Consider the following 13,548-nt stretch of genomic DNA (forward strand, 5'->3'; position numbering starts at 1 on the left):
GTAAAATTTTGCTTTCTAACGCATGCCCACACTGTAAGTTTCTATAGTAAAGCTGCGTCACTTCCGTAGATTCTTCTCGAACATTCTAGAACATTCTGAGCCTATTTAAGTCCCGGTGTCTTTCCGCTTTCAGAATTAGTTAAAATTAGCAGACATTTGCGGTAGCTAACAAATTATATTCATCTAAATATATTTAATTAACACAGAAATGGCAGAGGAAGCTGAAACCTTCGCTTTTCAGGTGAGATTTATATTACATTTATTAAGGTTATCTTAATATTTCGTAATATTTTAATGATTTAAAGCTAAATACAATGTATTTATGTTTAAATATTTAGATTTTATATGAAATTTTGCCGTTTCATTTCAAGCTAAATTTTGTTGAATTTAAACAACTAAAATGTTGATAATTTTATTGTCTCTTTTTGTAGAACAAAATAACTTCGTTATTATATTATAAAATTTTTAAACGATAATACTATAATTAACGGTTGCGCCCCTACCGTAATCTCACAAAATATATTTTGAATGGGGTTAGAGAAGGCAGAAAAAAACTAAAATATTTTTATTTTACGTTTGTAACTAAGTAATTTTCTGGTGTGAAGCTAGTTTGCAATTTTAGTATCCATTTCATTATAAAAAACCAAGCGTTGTAACTAATTTTACATATTTCTAGGCTGAGATTGCTCAGTTGATGAGCTTGATCATTAACACATTCTACAGCAACAAGGAAATCTTCCTCAGAGAGTTGATCTCCAACTCCAGTGATGCCCTGGATAAAATTAGGTAAGAAAAATAATCCTGTTGAAACCATACTTTAATCTGTTTTCTCATTCGTTGGCGTAAAAACTTTGGGTACCTACTTATTTTTAATTTGTAGTGTTTTATACCTATAGGATGGGTATTATTATCTTACTAGGGCGTCTTTACCGACCATTGTCTTCTCTATTAAGATTTTTGGATATTTTAAATACACGTCTAGTCTTAACCTTGAAATGAATTTTGAGGATGTGTAATAATTTTTGTATTAATACCATTTTATATATGCTTTTGTTGTACTTTTTTTTTCTATAGTTAACGACGGGAGGACATATGATATTTCATTCATGCAATTTCCAAGTTTCTTTGATCTGATGGCTCTAAAATTATTCAATTTTTTCAGGTATGAGTCCCTCACAGACGCCTCCAAGCTGGAGTCAGCCAAGGAGCTGCAGATCAATATCATTCCCGACCTGGAGGCCAAGACCCTGACCATCATTGATACCGGTATCGGTATGACCAAGGCTGATATGATCAACAACCTGGGTACCATCGCCAAGTCTGGAACTAAGGCTTTCATGGAGGCCCTTCAGGTATAGAGCTCATTTTCATTTCTATTGCAATTATGCTTAAAATTCATTATTTTTTAAATACTTACATTTAAAATTGTCATTTTATCATTGATTAATTTTCTTATTTCCTTTCCTCCCTGTAAAATTTGTATGGCTTTATCATTAACCTAGATGAGTACCTAATGTATCAAATTTGTCAATAATCGTAAAATCAATATTTGTCATAATTATGTTTCATGCAATATTGATTAAATTATAATGTTTTCCTATATTTTATTTGATCATCCATATGTTATAGTTTTTTTTCTGGACACAAATTAAGGTTGTATTTTTGTTTAGGCTGGTGCTGACATTTCTATGATTGGTCAGTTCGGTGTGGGTTTCTACTCCGCCTACCTTGTCGCCGACAAGGTTGTCGTCACATCCAAGCACAACGATGACGAACAGTACATCTGGGAGTCCTCCGCCGGTGGTAGCTTCACCATCAAGCCTGACCACGGCGAGTCTCTGGGCAGAGGTACTAAGATTGTTCTGCACATGAAGGAAGATCAGGCTGAGTATATTGAGGAGAAGAAGATTAAGGAGATTGTCAAGAAGCACTCTCAGTTCATTGGCTATCCCATCAAGCTGCTTGTACAGAAGGAGCGCGAGAAGGAGGTGAGCGATGATGAGGCTGAGCCCGCTGAGTCCGAAGCCAAGGAGGGCGATGAGCCCAAGATTGAGGATGTTGGAGAGGATGAGGATGCTGACAAGAAGACTGACGAGAAGAAGAAAAAGAAGATCAAGGAGAAGTACAGCGAGGATGAGGAGCTGAACAAGACTAAGCCCATCTGGACCAGATCTCCTGATGATATCTCTAACGAGGAATACGGAGAGTTCTACAAGAGCTTGACCAACGATTGGGAGGATCATCTGGCTGTCAAGCACTTCTCTGTTGAGGGTCAGCTTGAGTTCAGAGCCCTGCTTTTTGTCCCCAAGAGAGCTCCCTTTGATTTGTTTGAGAACAAGAAGCAGAAGAACAACATCAAGCTGTATGTCAGACGTGTGTTCATCATGGACAACTGTGAGGAGATCATCCCTGAGTATCTCAACTTTATCAAGGGTGTTGTCGACTCTGAGGATCTTCCTCTTAACATCTCCAGAGAAATGCTCCAGCAGAACAAGATCCTCAAGGTTATCCGTAAGAACATTGTCAAGAAAGTCATGGAGGCTATTGAAGAGATTGCCGAGGATAAGGACAACTACAAGAAGTTCTACGAGCAGTTCGGCAAGAACATCAAACTTGGCATCCACGAGGACAGCACCAACAGAAAGAAGCTGGCTGGTTTGCTTAGATTCTACACCTCTGCCAGCGGAGAGGAGATGTGCTCTCTAAACGACTATGTCTCCAGGATGAAGGAGAACCAGAAAGACATTTACATCATCACCGGTGAGTCCAAGGAGGTTGTTTCCACCAGCTCTTTCGTTGAGAGACTGAAGAAGCGTGGTCTTGAGGTTGTGTACATGACTGAGCCCATTGATGAATATGTCGTTCAGCAGCTGAAGGAATTCGAGGGCAAGAACCTTGTCTCCGTTACCAAGGAAGGTCTTGAGCTCCCTGAGGATGAGGAAGAGAAGAAGAAGCGCGAGGAGGATGTCAAGAAGTTCGAGACTCTGTGTAAGGTCATGAAGGACATCCTTGACAAGAAGGTTGAGAAGGTCACCGTCTCCTCTAGACTTGTGTCCTCCCCCTGCTGCATTGTCACATCCCAGTATGGTTGGACCGCCAACATGGAGCGTATTATGAAGGCTCAGGCTCTCCGTGACACCTCCACCATGGGCTACATGGCTGCCAAGAAGCACTTGGAAATCAACCCCGACCATCCCATCGTTGAAAACCTTCGCACTCGTGCTGAGGCCGATAAGAACGACAAATCCGTAAAGGATCTTGTCATGCTGCTCTTCGAGACCAGCTTGCTGTCATCTGGCTTCAGCCTGGAGGATCCCATGGTCCATGCTCAGAGAATCCACAGGATGATCAAGCTTGGTCTGGGTATTGATGAGGATGAGGCCGAAGCTGAGGCTGCTGATGATATGGATATGCCTCCTCTTGAGGGCGATGCCGAGGACGCCAGCAGAATGGAGGAGGTCGATTAAGCGGAGATCTTAAACTCATAAATATCACTGTTTGTTAACTCATGAAAAGCATAATTTAAATTTTTACAATCCTAGTTGATAGCATCAAAACTCAAGGCAGCAGTGTATTTAAACTAAGTCAGAACTAAATTTTTACTGATCTCTGTTCAATGTTATTACAACTATTAAAATTTTTACAAATATTAATTTATACCAATTTAGAAATTTTAATATTTGTGGTGGGCATATTTATTTTTTATGTATTGTACCAAAGAAAGCATTCATTCTGAATATGTGGTTTTGTTTTTATGTTAAATAAATACATTTACAAAATAATTTTGTTTTTCTTTGTATATTTGGTTTCATCTTAATATGCAAGATTCTAGGGGAATATAGTAGTAGCATTATTAATATTTGTGTAACATATTCTCGATACATCATGCATACCTGAAATTAAAAATAGATAGGTATATAGAAAGTAGGAAAGCTTCTATATTTATTAGGAGATCATATAATCCCCCAAGTTAAAATAGATTTGCTTATTGAATAAAAATAACTTTCCTTTGAATACTAATTCATTTAATAATAAAACCAATGTACTTTTCCGCTAAAGATGTAAATTGTATTTGTAAACCTAATTTTATTTTTACTTTAACCTTGATTTTACGCTGGTGGTTAGTCGTAAATATTTAATTTTAAAACCTATCACTAATGCAAATCTATTATATTGCATCTTACTACTAGATAAACCTATTTAGTTAGCTTTGCTACTCTGACAATGGATGTAGAATATACGTGGATATTAAGACAAGAGAAAAATTGTTTATTTTTGTTGCAATTTACCCTTGCTTTTAGTGATCGTGCTGTTAATCTAGTAGAATGGGAGGAGATGGGATAAAGGAGGGGATGGGGGAGATTGTTATTCTAGCCTGCTGCAAGTTTAATTAACTTTGAAAACTTGAAAATCTGGTGTAAGGTCGAAGTAATGATACATCCATTAATCTTTACTAGATTAATCTGTTGGGTTAATACTGCGAATTCGCCAAATTTAAGTTATTGCCGGTCTTATTTTAGTTCAGGATGAAAAATGTAGGCTAAGGTGAAAAAGAAAGTAAAGGCTTGACATAAATATATACTGCAATACCTACAGCTTTCTATGATCTTGAAATATCTTTAAATCTACCCTCACCACATATCTGGAACTTAAAATTAAGAATAGATTTAATGGAGAAAATAAACATATATTTTGTATAATGAAGACGGTCAAAGTAAATTACATAAAAGATGCTCATAACAATGCAATGGGAAAAATTATTTTGATAATGATATCCCAAAAAAGTTTAGAAATTGGACCAAAAACACCAAAGATATGAGAAAATATGTAAAACATATAAAAAATTAAAAATTTGGAAAATCGGACTATATACATAGAGATATGGAAAAATAAGGGAAAATTTAAAAATAGCTTAAAACCTGCAAAAAGGCAGTCTGACCGGCAAGGTTGTTTTCTTTAACCGACAGGATATTTAAATTTGATATCTAACTGAAAAAATCGGACCATAAATACCAAAGGTATGGAGAAAAATACAAAATAGCCCAAAACCTGCTTAAAGGCAGTTTGACCGTCATAGTTTTATTTAAACGACAGGGAATTTAATTTTGATAACTAACTGAAAAATTTTTGAAAATCGGACCACAAACACCAAAGATATGGAGAAAAATGTGAAAAATACAAGAATAGCCTAAAACCTGCTAAAAAGCGGTCCGACCGCTATTGATGTTGTAAGGTTTATTGAGCTTCTTAATAGTGGGAATGTTGTCAAAAAAATTCAGCCTTTTATCTTTTATAGGAGCCGAGAATATCATATTTCCCTCAAATTAAGACATACGGACATTTCAAATTATATAGTATCTTCGCTACTAACAAAACGCACAATTGCAGATTGTTCATACTTAGTAAGCAGAATATTAATTAAAAATAAACAAGGATGACAACATCCTTAAGTAGCGAAGCTAAAATATTATGAATGGATATTGGAATAAATTTACTATAGAGCAGTGTCATTCAATATATTTATGAAATGAAAACTTCAAAATCACTCAACATTTAAAACACGAAAAATTAAAAATCTAGGAATCGATCTAGCACTACAATTAAAAGACAAAACTCAGTGAAACATGATGAAAATATGTAGAATATGAGCATTTTCAATCCCTGATGATTTCAGTCGTCAATCCTGAATAGGAATAGAGAAAACCACGAAAACTTAAAAATCTAGAAATCGACCTAGCACCCCAATTAATAGACAAATCTTAATGAAACTTGGTGAAAATATGTAAAATGTAAATTAGATTAATCCCTGAAAATTTCAGCCCTCTATCTTGAAAAAGTATTGAGAAAATCACGAAAACTTGAAAATCAAGGAATCGATCTAGCACCCCAAACAACAGACAGACAAAACAATGTATACATTATTAGATGGGCATATGTCATAGGAATCTACACTAAAAATTTCAGCTATCTATCTTGAATATGAGTCGAGAAAATCACGTTTCCCCCAAAACGTCTCTTACGGACAGACGGACATTTCAAATTATAGATTAGCTTCGCTACCAAAAATTATAGACTAGCTTCGCTATCAAAAAAATGTATATAAACTTTATTTAAATATGAAAAAACGTTTCTGTTATAGGATATTGTTTGTAGATCTTATTTATATATATAGATTCTTCAATTAAAATATTTAATTATTTGCCTTGTTCAAAAAATCACATGAATATCATATGAAATTGTTGTACCATGAAGGTACCATGTATAAAATAGCTAGTCCCTATAATAAAGTAATAGAATGTTTGTCTGTACCGAAGGATCTCGTTAACCACTGAACCGGTATGGTTCTACTTTACAGGGTAGCTTCTTTTAGGTCCGGGTAGGTTAACAACTACTTTGGGGGAGGGTGACACCACCCTCCCATATGAAAACAACCCTAGAAATAAATAACCCCTCCAAAAAAAAAAAATTTTAACTAAAACTGAAAATGGGAGGGGGTGGGGGGTTGATTTCACATTTCCTTTGTAAAATTTCTACTTTTTCCAGAGCATTACCGACGCGACAGTTCAAGATTTGATGCCAAGTGAGTTAAATACTAGAATCTATTTAAATTAAATTGAGTTCAAATAAGCTGTTGACAACATCGACAAATTCCAATAAATAATGGCTGGACAAACGTAGATAGTCAGTTATAGAGCAGAGCAGATCTTCAGTGTCATAAAAATATATTAAAAATAGAAATATACAGAAAGTAAAAAATCATTAAACATTTTTATTGACAGGTAAGTTTCGTGATTTTAAATAAATTGATACTAAAAACAAGGATGACAACATCCATAAGTAGCGAAGCACAAAAATCATAGATGGGAATACGTACAAGTAGATTTAAAGGGTATTTATTAAAATCAAGAATAGATTTATTGGATAAAATAAACACAAAACCTTGTTTTATTTTTTATGATAACGATGGTCAAAGTAAATTACATTAAAGATGCACATAACAATGGGGAAAATTATTTTGATCCTGATATCCCAAAAAAATTGGATAAAAAAACAAAGATATGAGGAAATATGTAAAACATATAAAAATAGCCAAAAACCTGATAAAAGGCAATCTGGCCGCTATGGTTGTTTTCTTAAAACGACAGAAAATTAAATTTTTATATCCTTAACTTAAAAAATTTGGAAAATCGGACCATATACAATGAAGATATGGAGAAAATGTGAAAAATATAAAAATAGCCTAAAACCTGCTAAAAAGGCAGTCTGGCCGTCATTGTTATTTTCTTTAAAAGACGGGAAATTTAATTTTGATATCAATAATTGAAAAAATTTTGAAAATCGGACCATAAACACTGAAAATATGGAGAAAAATGTGAAAAATATAAAAATAGCCTAAAACCTGCTAAAAAGGCAGTCTGGCCTTCATCGTTGTTTTCTTTAAACGACGGGAAATTTAATTTTGATATCTGTAACTCAAAAAATTTTGAAAATCGGACCATAAACACTGAAGATATGGAGAAAAATGTGTAAAATATAAAAATAGCCTAAAACCTGCTAAAAAGCGGTCCGACCGCCAATGATGTTTTATAGTCAATCGTGCTCCTTAATGATGGGAATGTTGTCAAAAAATTTCAGCATTCTATCTTTTATAGGAGCTGAGTAAATCCCATTTCCCCCATAGCGTTACGGACTGACGGACGGACTGACGGACTGACGGACTGACGGACGGACTGACGGACGGACATAGTGAATTATAGAGTAGCTTCGCTACTAAAAATTGATACTAAAAACAAATATGAAAAAAATTAACAAAAAAACAAATTAATGAGAGAGAAAAATGTTGATAAGATAAAGCTATGTTTTCTTGTGCAAATATAAGATCTTTCAACAATTCATTTTTTTTGTATCTGGATTGTTATTCGATGGGCATGCAGTCGACTATGATGCCGTTTTTTGCCATGAAGGAGGTGTGAGCTATACGAAAATGAATGCCAGATTCGGAATCACCAACTCCAAATTGTCTGTAAAAATGTTGTTTACATTTTTCTTTAGCCCCTATAGAAAGAATTACGGATATTATCATTTTTATTTTGAGTTGTTGGCAGGAATAAGGTATAACCAACAAGCGAAATAAATCTAATATAATATTTGGGGGGCAAAGGAAGAGGTCGTCAATTTTACGATGTGTTGCCTCCCAACGATGTGATTTTTTCCAAATTAATTCCATTGTTGGTAGAAGCTGCAGTTGTTTTCTGTTAGCTAATTAGCGAAACAGATTTTTTCTCAATAAAAAGATATATCGTAGATATAATAGAAAAGAGGCCCTTACCCTCTCATTGTACATAAATCCACCAAAAAGATATCCTACGCCCTTGTGTAAAGCTCATAATAACCTTAATGGGGGTATTATCTCTGTGGGGGATATACGAGAGGGTGCTTGTTGCTTTCTCTCGGAAGAAATTAAAATTTCCCCTCTACCCAACTTCGCCCTCTCTCACCCTATAGTTGTTTTCTTTTAAAAATCCCATTCCATTTTCGACCCCCCCCCCCGAAGGATTGTTATTTTTCCCTCTTTTCTGAGCTGACTTTTTATCTGATAAGAAATCTTGAAACAATGCAAGAACAAAACAGTGCTTTAATAATCTAGATTCTTTGTCTTTGTTGAAATTTTTCTCATCAAAAAGAGGTGACTCTGATGAAAGTAAAAAAATACGGAAAATTGTAAAACAGCTGATCACAAAGTAATCAATGACGTACAGACAAGTCACACCCAATCAATTTAATCTTTTTTATCATAGTGAAAATTAACAATGTTATTGTAATTTAATAATTTTAATTATAACATGAGCCCTCTTAATTCTTAATTTATACTTTAAAGTATAGAAAATAATGTCTAAAAATACGTAGAAGGGAGTAAAATTAAATATATAATTGTTTTGTGAAGAAAAATAATTTCATTTTAAATTAAAGATAAGTGATAAAAAAGAAGAGATAGTGAATTAATACTAATAAATTGACATTTTTTTCAACTTATATCATATATTTTTCTTTTAAATATTTCTACATATAAATTACTAAAATTTAAATGTTTTTAAACAAATCTTAAAATAGCGTATTAGTCATAAAAAGTTCCTTGAATACACACTCGACTCACTATGTACATTACAAATATTAAAAAGGTTTAGTAATCAAAAAGTTGCCAAGGTGTAAACTTGTATGCATTAAAAGTGTTTAAATTGTTAAATCATTTGATTAAGATGTGTTTTTGATTATATATTGTGCAGTGTTTTGACGTGAAAATAGTTTTTGTCTGATCTTCTTTCATGACGTTTTAGGTTTTAATTTTAGTTTACCCCTATTAATAACTTTGGTTACATTCATATGGTGAGGATAAAATAAGACACATGTCGTATTTTAGCCTGGTTTTTGCTCGTGTAATGCGTGACTGATATATGAAATCAGGACATGGTAGCTTATACCATATACATTCCTGATTAACATGTACCACATAAATAGTTTTATCTATAGACCAATATAAATAACCCAATTTTCTTAAAGTTTATTTCAAATTTGAATGGCTCTGAACAAGAAAACGGACCTCTCCCTCCTAAGATATCAAGGCGAAAGCAACAGCATGCTAATGGACAACATACCAACTGTCACAATTGTCGGGGGTACCCCACCAACCTCCCCCAGCACGGGGGGTTCATCAAACAGCTCAACCGCGATAAGTGCTAAATCCAAATCGAAAAAGTTCCTAGGTTGGTCTATAAGTAAAAAGTCTGTAGAAAATGGTGAGACTAAAGAAATGTCGATTGGTAACCCAGAAGCAGTCCAGCATCATATTAAGGTTCAGGTGAGAGAAAAATATTCAACACCTATTAAATTTAAGTATAGAACATGATTAATTTATTTTTTTTTCAAATTAAATATTCAAAACGATTAACAACTTAAAGGAGGAATACACTTCATCATTAAACTTCTGTCTTAAGTAGTATTTAGTTTTTAGTAGTAATCTGTTTTTCAAAGTCTTAACTATTTTACCTTATTTATAACTGCGTATTTAATTAGTATTGGTTTTGTTAGTTACAAAAATATATTTTAATATTTATCTTGGTATCAATAGTACCTACACTTAAATGCCAAAAGTTCATCTGATTTGAAAAACTAAGGGCATTGAGTTTGAATCATTGCTAATTTTTTTAAACTAGGATTTTAGTACCCATCTATGATAGAATCCTTGCCCTTGAATTATACAGAACACCAAGAACATTAATTTTTAGGACAAATGTAGCACATAAATTTTCTTATTTTTAAAAGAAGCCTTTTAAAATATTGCTAGAATCCGGAATCCGCGGGAAACCGCCATTTTTTGGACGGATTCTTGTAAGAATCCGAATACGGGCCAAAAATTTGACGGATTGCCATCCCTAATTAAAACTTTACAATTACTACCTACCTTTTATTTCTATTTTAAGAGATCTTCGGATGGAACTATTACTGGGTTACCCAAAGAATGGGAGAAAAATATAGGTACTTACATCTTTTCTTCAGTCAAAATATATCCTTCACAATAAATCAGAAAATCTAACTTGATAATGTCATAATTTATATTATTTACGTTTTTTTTATCCCAAATTCTTTAAATTATTTTAGATCCTAAGTTTGGATCTATTAAACTCAATTTGAACAAAGAGTTGATTGGCCTAAAAGAAAGAGGAAGTGGACAGGTAACAATAACATTGTGATTTGAACAAGAATTTAGACTAATTAATTTATTTACAAATAATAAAGAAACTTTCAAACACAGAAACTCATGGAAGCAAAAACAATTGAAATATTATATTAATTTTAACAATATAATCTTATATACACGAGGAACACAGGTAGTTAAAGACTAGATGCTTATTAGTGAGAGGAATTACATAAGAATTATTAATGCCTGTATATTATGTTTGTTGCAAATTGGAACATAAAGTTGATAAAGTTTACTGCATTGTTTAGAACTGCCTAAATTAAATACCTACCATATCTATAGAGTATCTAATAATAATGTATTTAGGATAATTTCTATGAAATGTTACTGAAGGGAAATTTGTTGAAAGGTTTATTTCTCTTAGAATTAAATTGCTTTATCAAATGCTTATCAGGAAAACTTATAACAATAACACATACAAAAGGGATAGATTTTAAGGGGGGGGGGGGGGGAGTTCTGACACATTTGCGTAAACAGTGAGTATATGCTTTATCTTTGGACTGAGAAGATAGGTTATTAGGGATAAAATCATTCTTATATGATGAATTTCCCCCAGATTTAAGATTTTTTGGATAGGCCTCCAGGTTCCGGAGCTCCAGGCCTCCAGGTTCCGGAGCTCCAGGCCTCCAGGTGGTCTCTGTAAGGTAAAAATTAAAAATGAGATTTTTTTTGAAGAGTAATGTAATTGAAGGTAAAAATGAAAAAAAAAATTTTTTAATGAGTTAGAGGTCAACTTATAAAACAAAATATGCTTCTTCTTGATTGTTATTCACATATATGAAAAAAAAACATACATATTTTGTCTCATAAGCTGACATCTCACTCTTAAATTTTTTTTTATTTTTACCTGTACAGAGACCACCTGGAGGCCTGCAGCTTCGGAACCTGGAGGCCTATCCAAAAAATCTTAAATCTGGGGATTATTCATCATATAAGAATGATTTTATCCCTAATAACCTATCCTCTCAGTCTAAAGATAAAGCCTATACTCACTGTTTACGCAAATGTGTCAGAACTCCCCCACCCCTTAATTTGAATCATAATATAGCCTTTAGAATACTCTAGCTGTATTATAGTAAATTTTGATAACTCATACAACTCGTTTTAGTTATCCTTTTCCATTTTACAAAACCTCCATAACACAAACATAAGGGATTAACTGAAATCAATTAAAATCACAAAAACATTTTCTCGTCATGAACATTTGTTTGATGAAAGTACTAATTTACTGTAGGGAAACAATCCAAGAAGCGCATGAGCATGAGCATCGGCACTCCCTACAATTTCCAGGAAAATTATATGCAAATTATTAAATAATAAACATATACGACAAGAAAAAAATTAAAATTATACATTATTTTCTCGTTTTCATTCGTACTATTAAGCAAAGACAAAATAACCAGGGATCTAAAGGGATAAGGCAATGGCCGATAAATTGATGTACATTCCTAATGTTGATACACAAAATTACACCTTCTAGTTCTGTAGATTAAAATTAGTGGTAGAAACGTTTGGTCACTCAACTTAATGAATCAACCAATCACAATTCAGCATCAGTCTAGTCCCCAAAGTTGTGAAGCCAACGAATAAAAAAAAGTTACCTATTATAAAACTTTGGGGACTAGTGTAATTAACAGCCCATTGTCCCCCCCCCCCTTCAAAGCAATGCATATATTATTTTATGCGTCAAATTAGGTGAACTGGAAAGCAAAGATTGAGAATGGACAGATTACAGGTTTTTTAAAAATTATCATTTTTAATGCCTGCATTACTGCATTGGCTTTGAAAACTTCTTTAATAGAAGAATAGTTATTTCTCGTATCGTATTATAAACTGCTTTCCGCGGATAAAGAATGTACAATTATAAGATTAAAACTAGTTTTTTTAGCTTTGAGGTGCCGAAGGCCCCGGCTAAAAAAACTGGTTTAAATCTTATGATTGAACATTTCTATATTCGTAGAAAACTGGATATAATACGATGCTAGACATTGATTTTTCGTATGGATGAGAACCGGTTCCTATCCACCGGATTCGAATCAATACGAGAAATTTTATTCTTGTTACCAATTAGAGAACATTTTAAAGTGATGTTTAAACCCTTTGTTCGGTAAGGCCCAATAAATATGTAACTAAGGATGAAAATCTTAATGTATTAGCAACGCTTCCTTAAATAGCACAGCTACGACGATTATGTGATGATCATTATTTTTTAAATCCAAGATAATTTTGATTTTCTAAAAATCATTTTCGAGACAGAATATATGTGCAAAAGAAATCCTGAAGTGTTTGTAAATTATCAGGTATCCCAGCCGAACTACAGAATGACTTTGAGAAGGTAATGAAAGAGCTGAACCTCGACAAGAATGATGAGAATGTGGAGAAGGCCGTCAATGTTGCACAGACCAACTACAAGCTCAGGAATAAGAAGGAGGAGGGCAAGAACATGAAGTTAGACAAGGCAGAGTACATCAGTTTAACTTTCATTTGATATCCTCGTTTTTATAAAAATAGTTGGCGCCTGCCGAGTCCTGAACCCCCTCCCATTTTTTTTAGATAAACTTAAAATAAAAGCAGGGAGGGGGGGGGGTGGAGGTAGGTTTTTTTTCCCTATCCCTAACCCTTGCGGTGGTTCCTAGCTCAGTGGGGCCTATATCTGCGGTACCTAACCTGACTCAAAACTACAATCAAACAATTAAACGAATTTTTTTTCAAATAAGGGAGCTTTTGTGCTTATGTCGCAATATATTAACAAACACAGTTACAGTTTTACTTTAAGTATATTGAATTAAACA

General features: G+C 33.6%; 2 protein-coding genes across 2 annotated transcripts; both read left to right on the plus strand.

Annotated features, from left to right (window-relative positions):
• On the plus strand, window positions 1–3,782 carry LOC145322362 (heat shock protein 83-like). The gene is made up of 4 exons (XM_080164346.1): window positions 1–241; window positions 677–786; window positions 1,163–1,352; window positions 1,671–3,782. The coding sequence occupies exons 1-4, from the start codon at window positions 209–211 to the stop codon at window positions 3,465–3,467; spliced, it is 2,130 nt and encodes a 709-aa protein (XP_080020472.1). The 5' UTR covers window positions 1–208; the 3' UTR covers window positions 3,468–3,782.
• A 5,072-nt stretch (window positions 3,783–8,854) lies between these two features.
• On the plus strand, window positions 8,855–13,348 carry LOC145322369 (uncharacterized). The gene is made up of 7 exons (XM_080164356.1): window positions 8,855–9,856; window positions 10,479–10,533; window positions 10,657–10,730; window positions 11,063–11,105; window positions 11,991–12,044; window positions 12,450–12,491; window positions 13,057–13,348. The coding sequence occupies exons 1-7, from the start codon at window positions 9,575–9,577 to the stop codon at window positions 13,242–13,244; spliced, it is 738 nt and encodes a 245-aa protein (XP_080020482.1). The 5' UTR covers window positions 8,855–9,574; the 3' UTR covers window positions 13,245–13,348.
• Window positions 13,349–13,548: the final 200 nt, after the last annotated feature.

Source organism: Acartia tonsa, chromosome 1 (assembly GCF_053477335.1).
Source record: "Acartia tonsa isolate MP-2025a chromosome 1, ASM5347733v1, whole genome shotgun sequence".
Classification (NCBI taxonomy): domain Eukaryota; kingdom Metazoa; phylum Arthropoda; class Copepoda; order Calanoida; family Acartiidae; genus Acartia; species Acartia tonsa.

Bases quoted from the DNA above. Each gene is read 5' to 3' on its own strand.
- LOC145322362 (XM_080164346.1), top strand. From the start codon at position 209: ATGGCAGAGGAAGCTGAAACCTTCGCTTTTCAG. The intron at 242-676 runs GTGAGATTTATA...ACATATTTCTAG, and splicing joins CTGAAACCTTCGCTTTTCAG to GCTGAGATTGCTCAGTTGAT. The intron at 1,353-1,670 runs GTATAGAGCTCA...ATTTTTGTTTAG, and splicing joins CTTTCATGGAGGCCCTTCAG to GCTGGTGCTGACATTTCTAT.
- LOC145322369 (XM_080164356.1), top strand. From the start codon at position 9,575: ATGGCTCTGAACAAGAAAACGGACCTCTCCCTCCTAAGATATCAAGGC. The intron at 10,534-10,656 runs GTACTTACATCT...AAATTATTTTAG, and splicing joins AGAATGGGAGAAAAATATAG to ATCCTAAGTTTGGATCTATT. The intron at 11,106-11,990 runs GTTTATTTCTCT...AATTTACTGTAG, and splicing joins GAAGGGAAATTTGTTGAAAG to GGAAACAATCCAAGAAGCGC.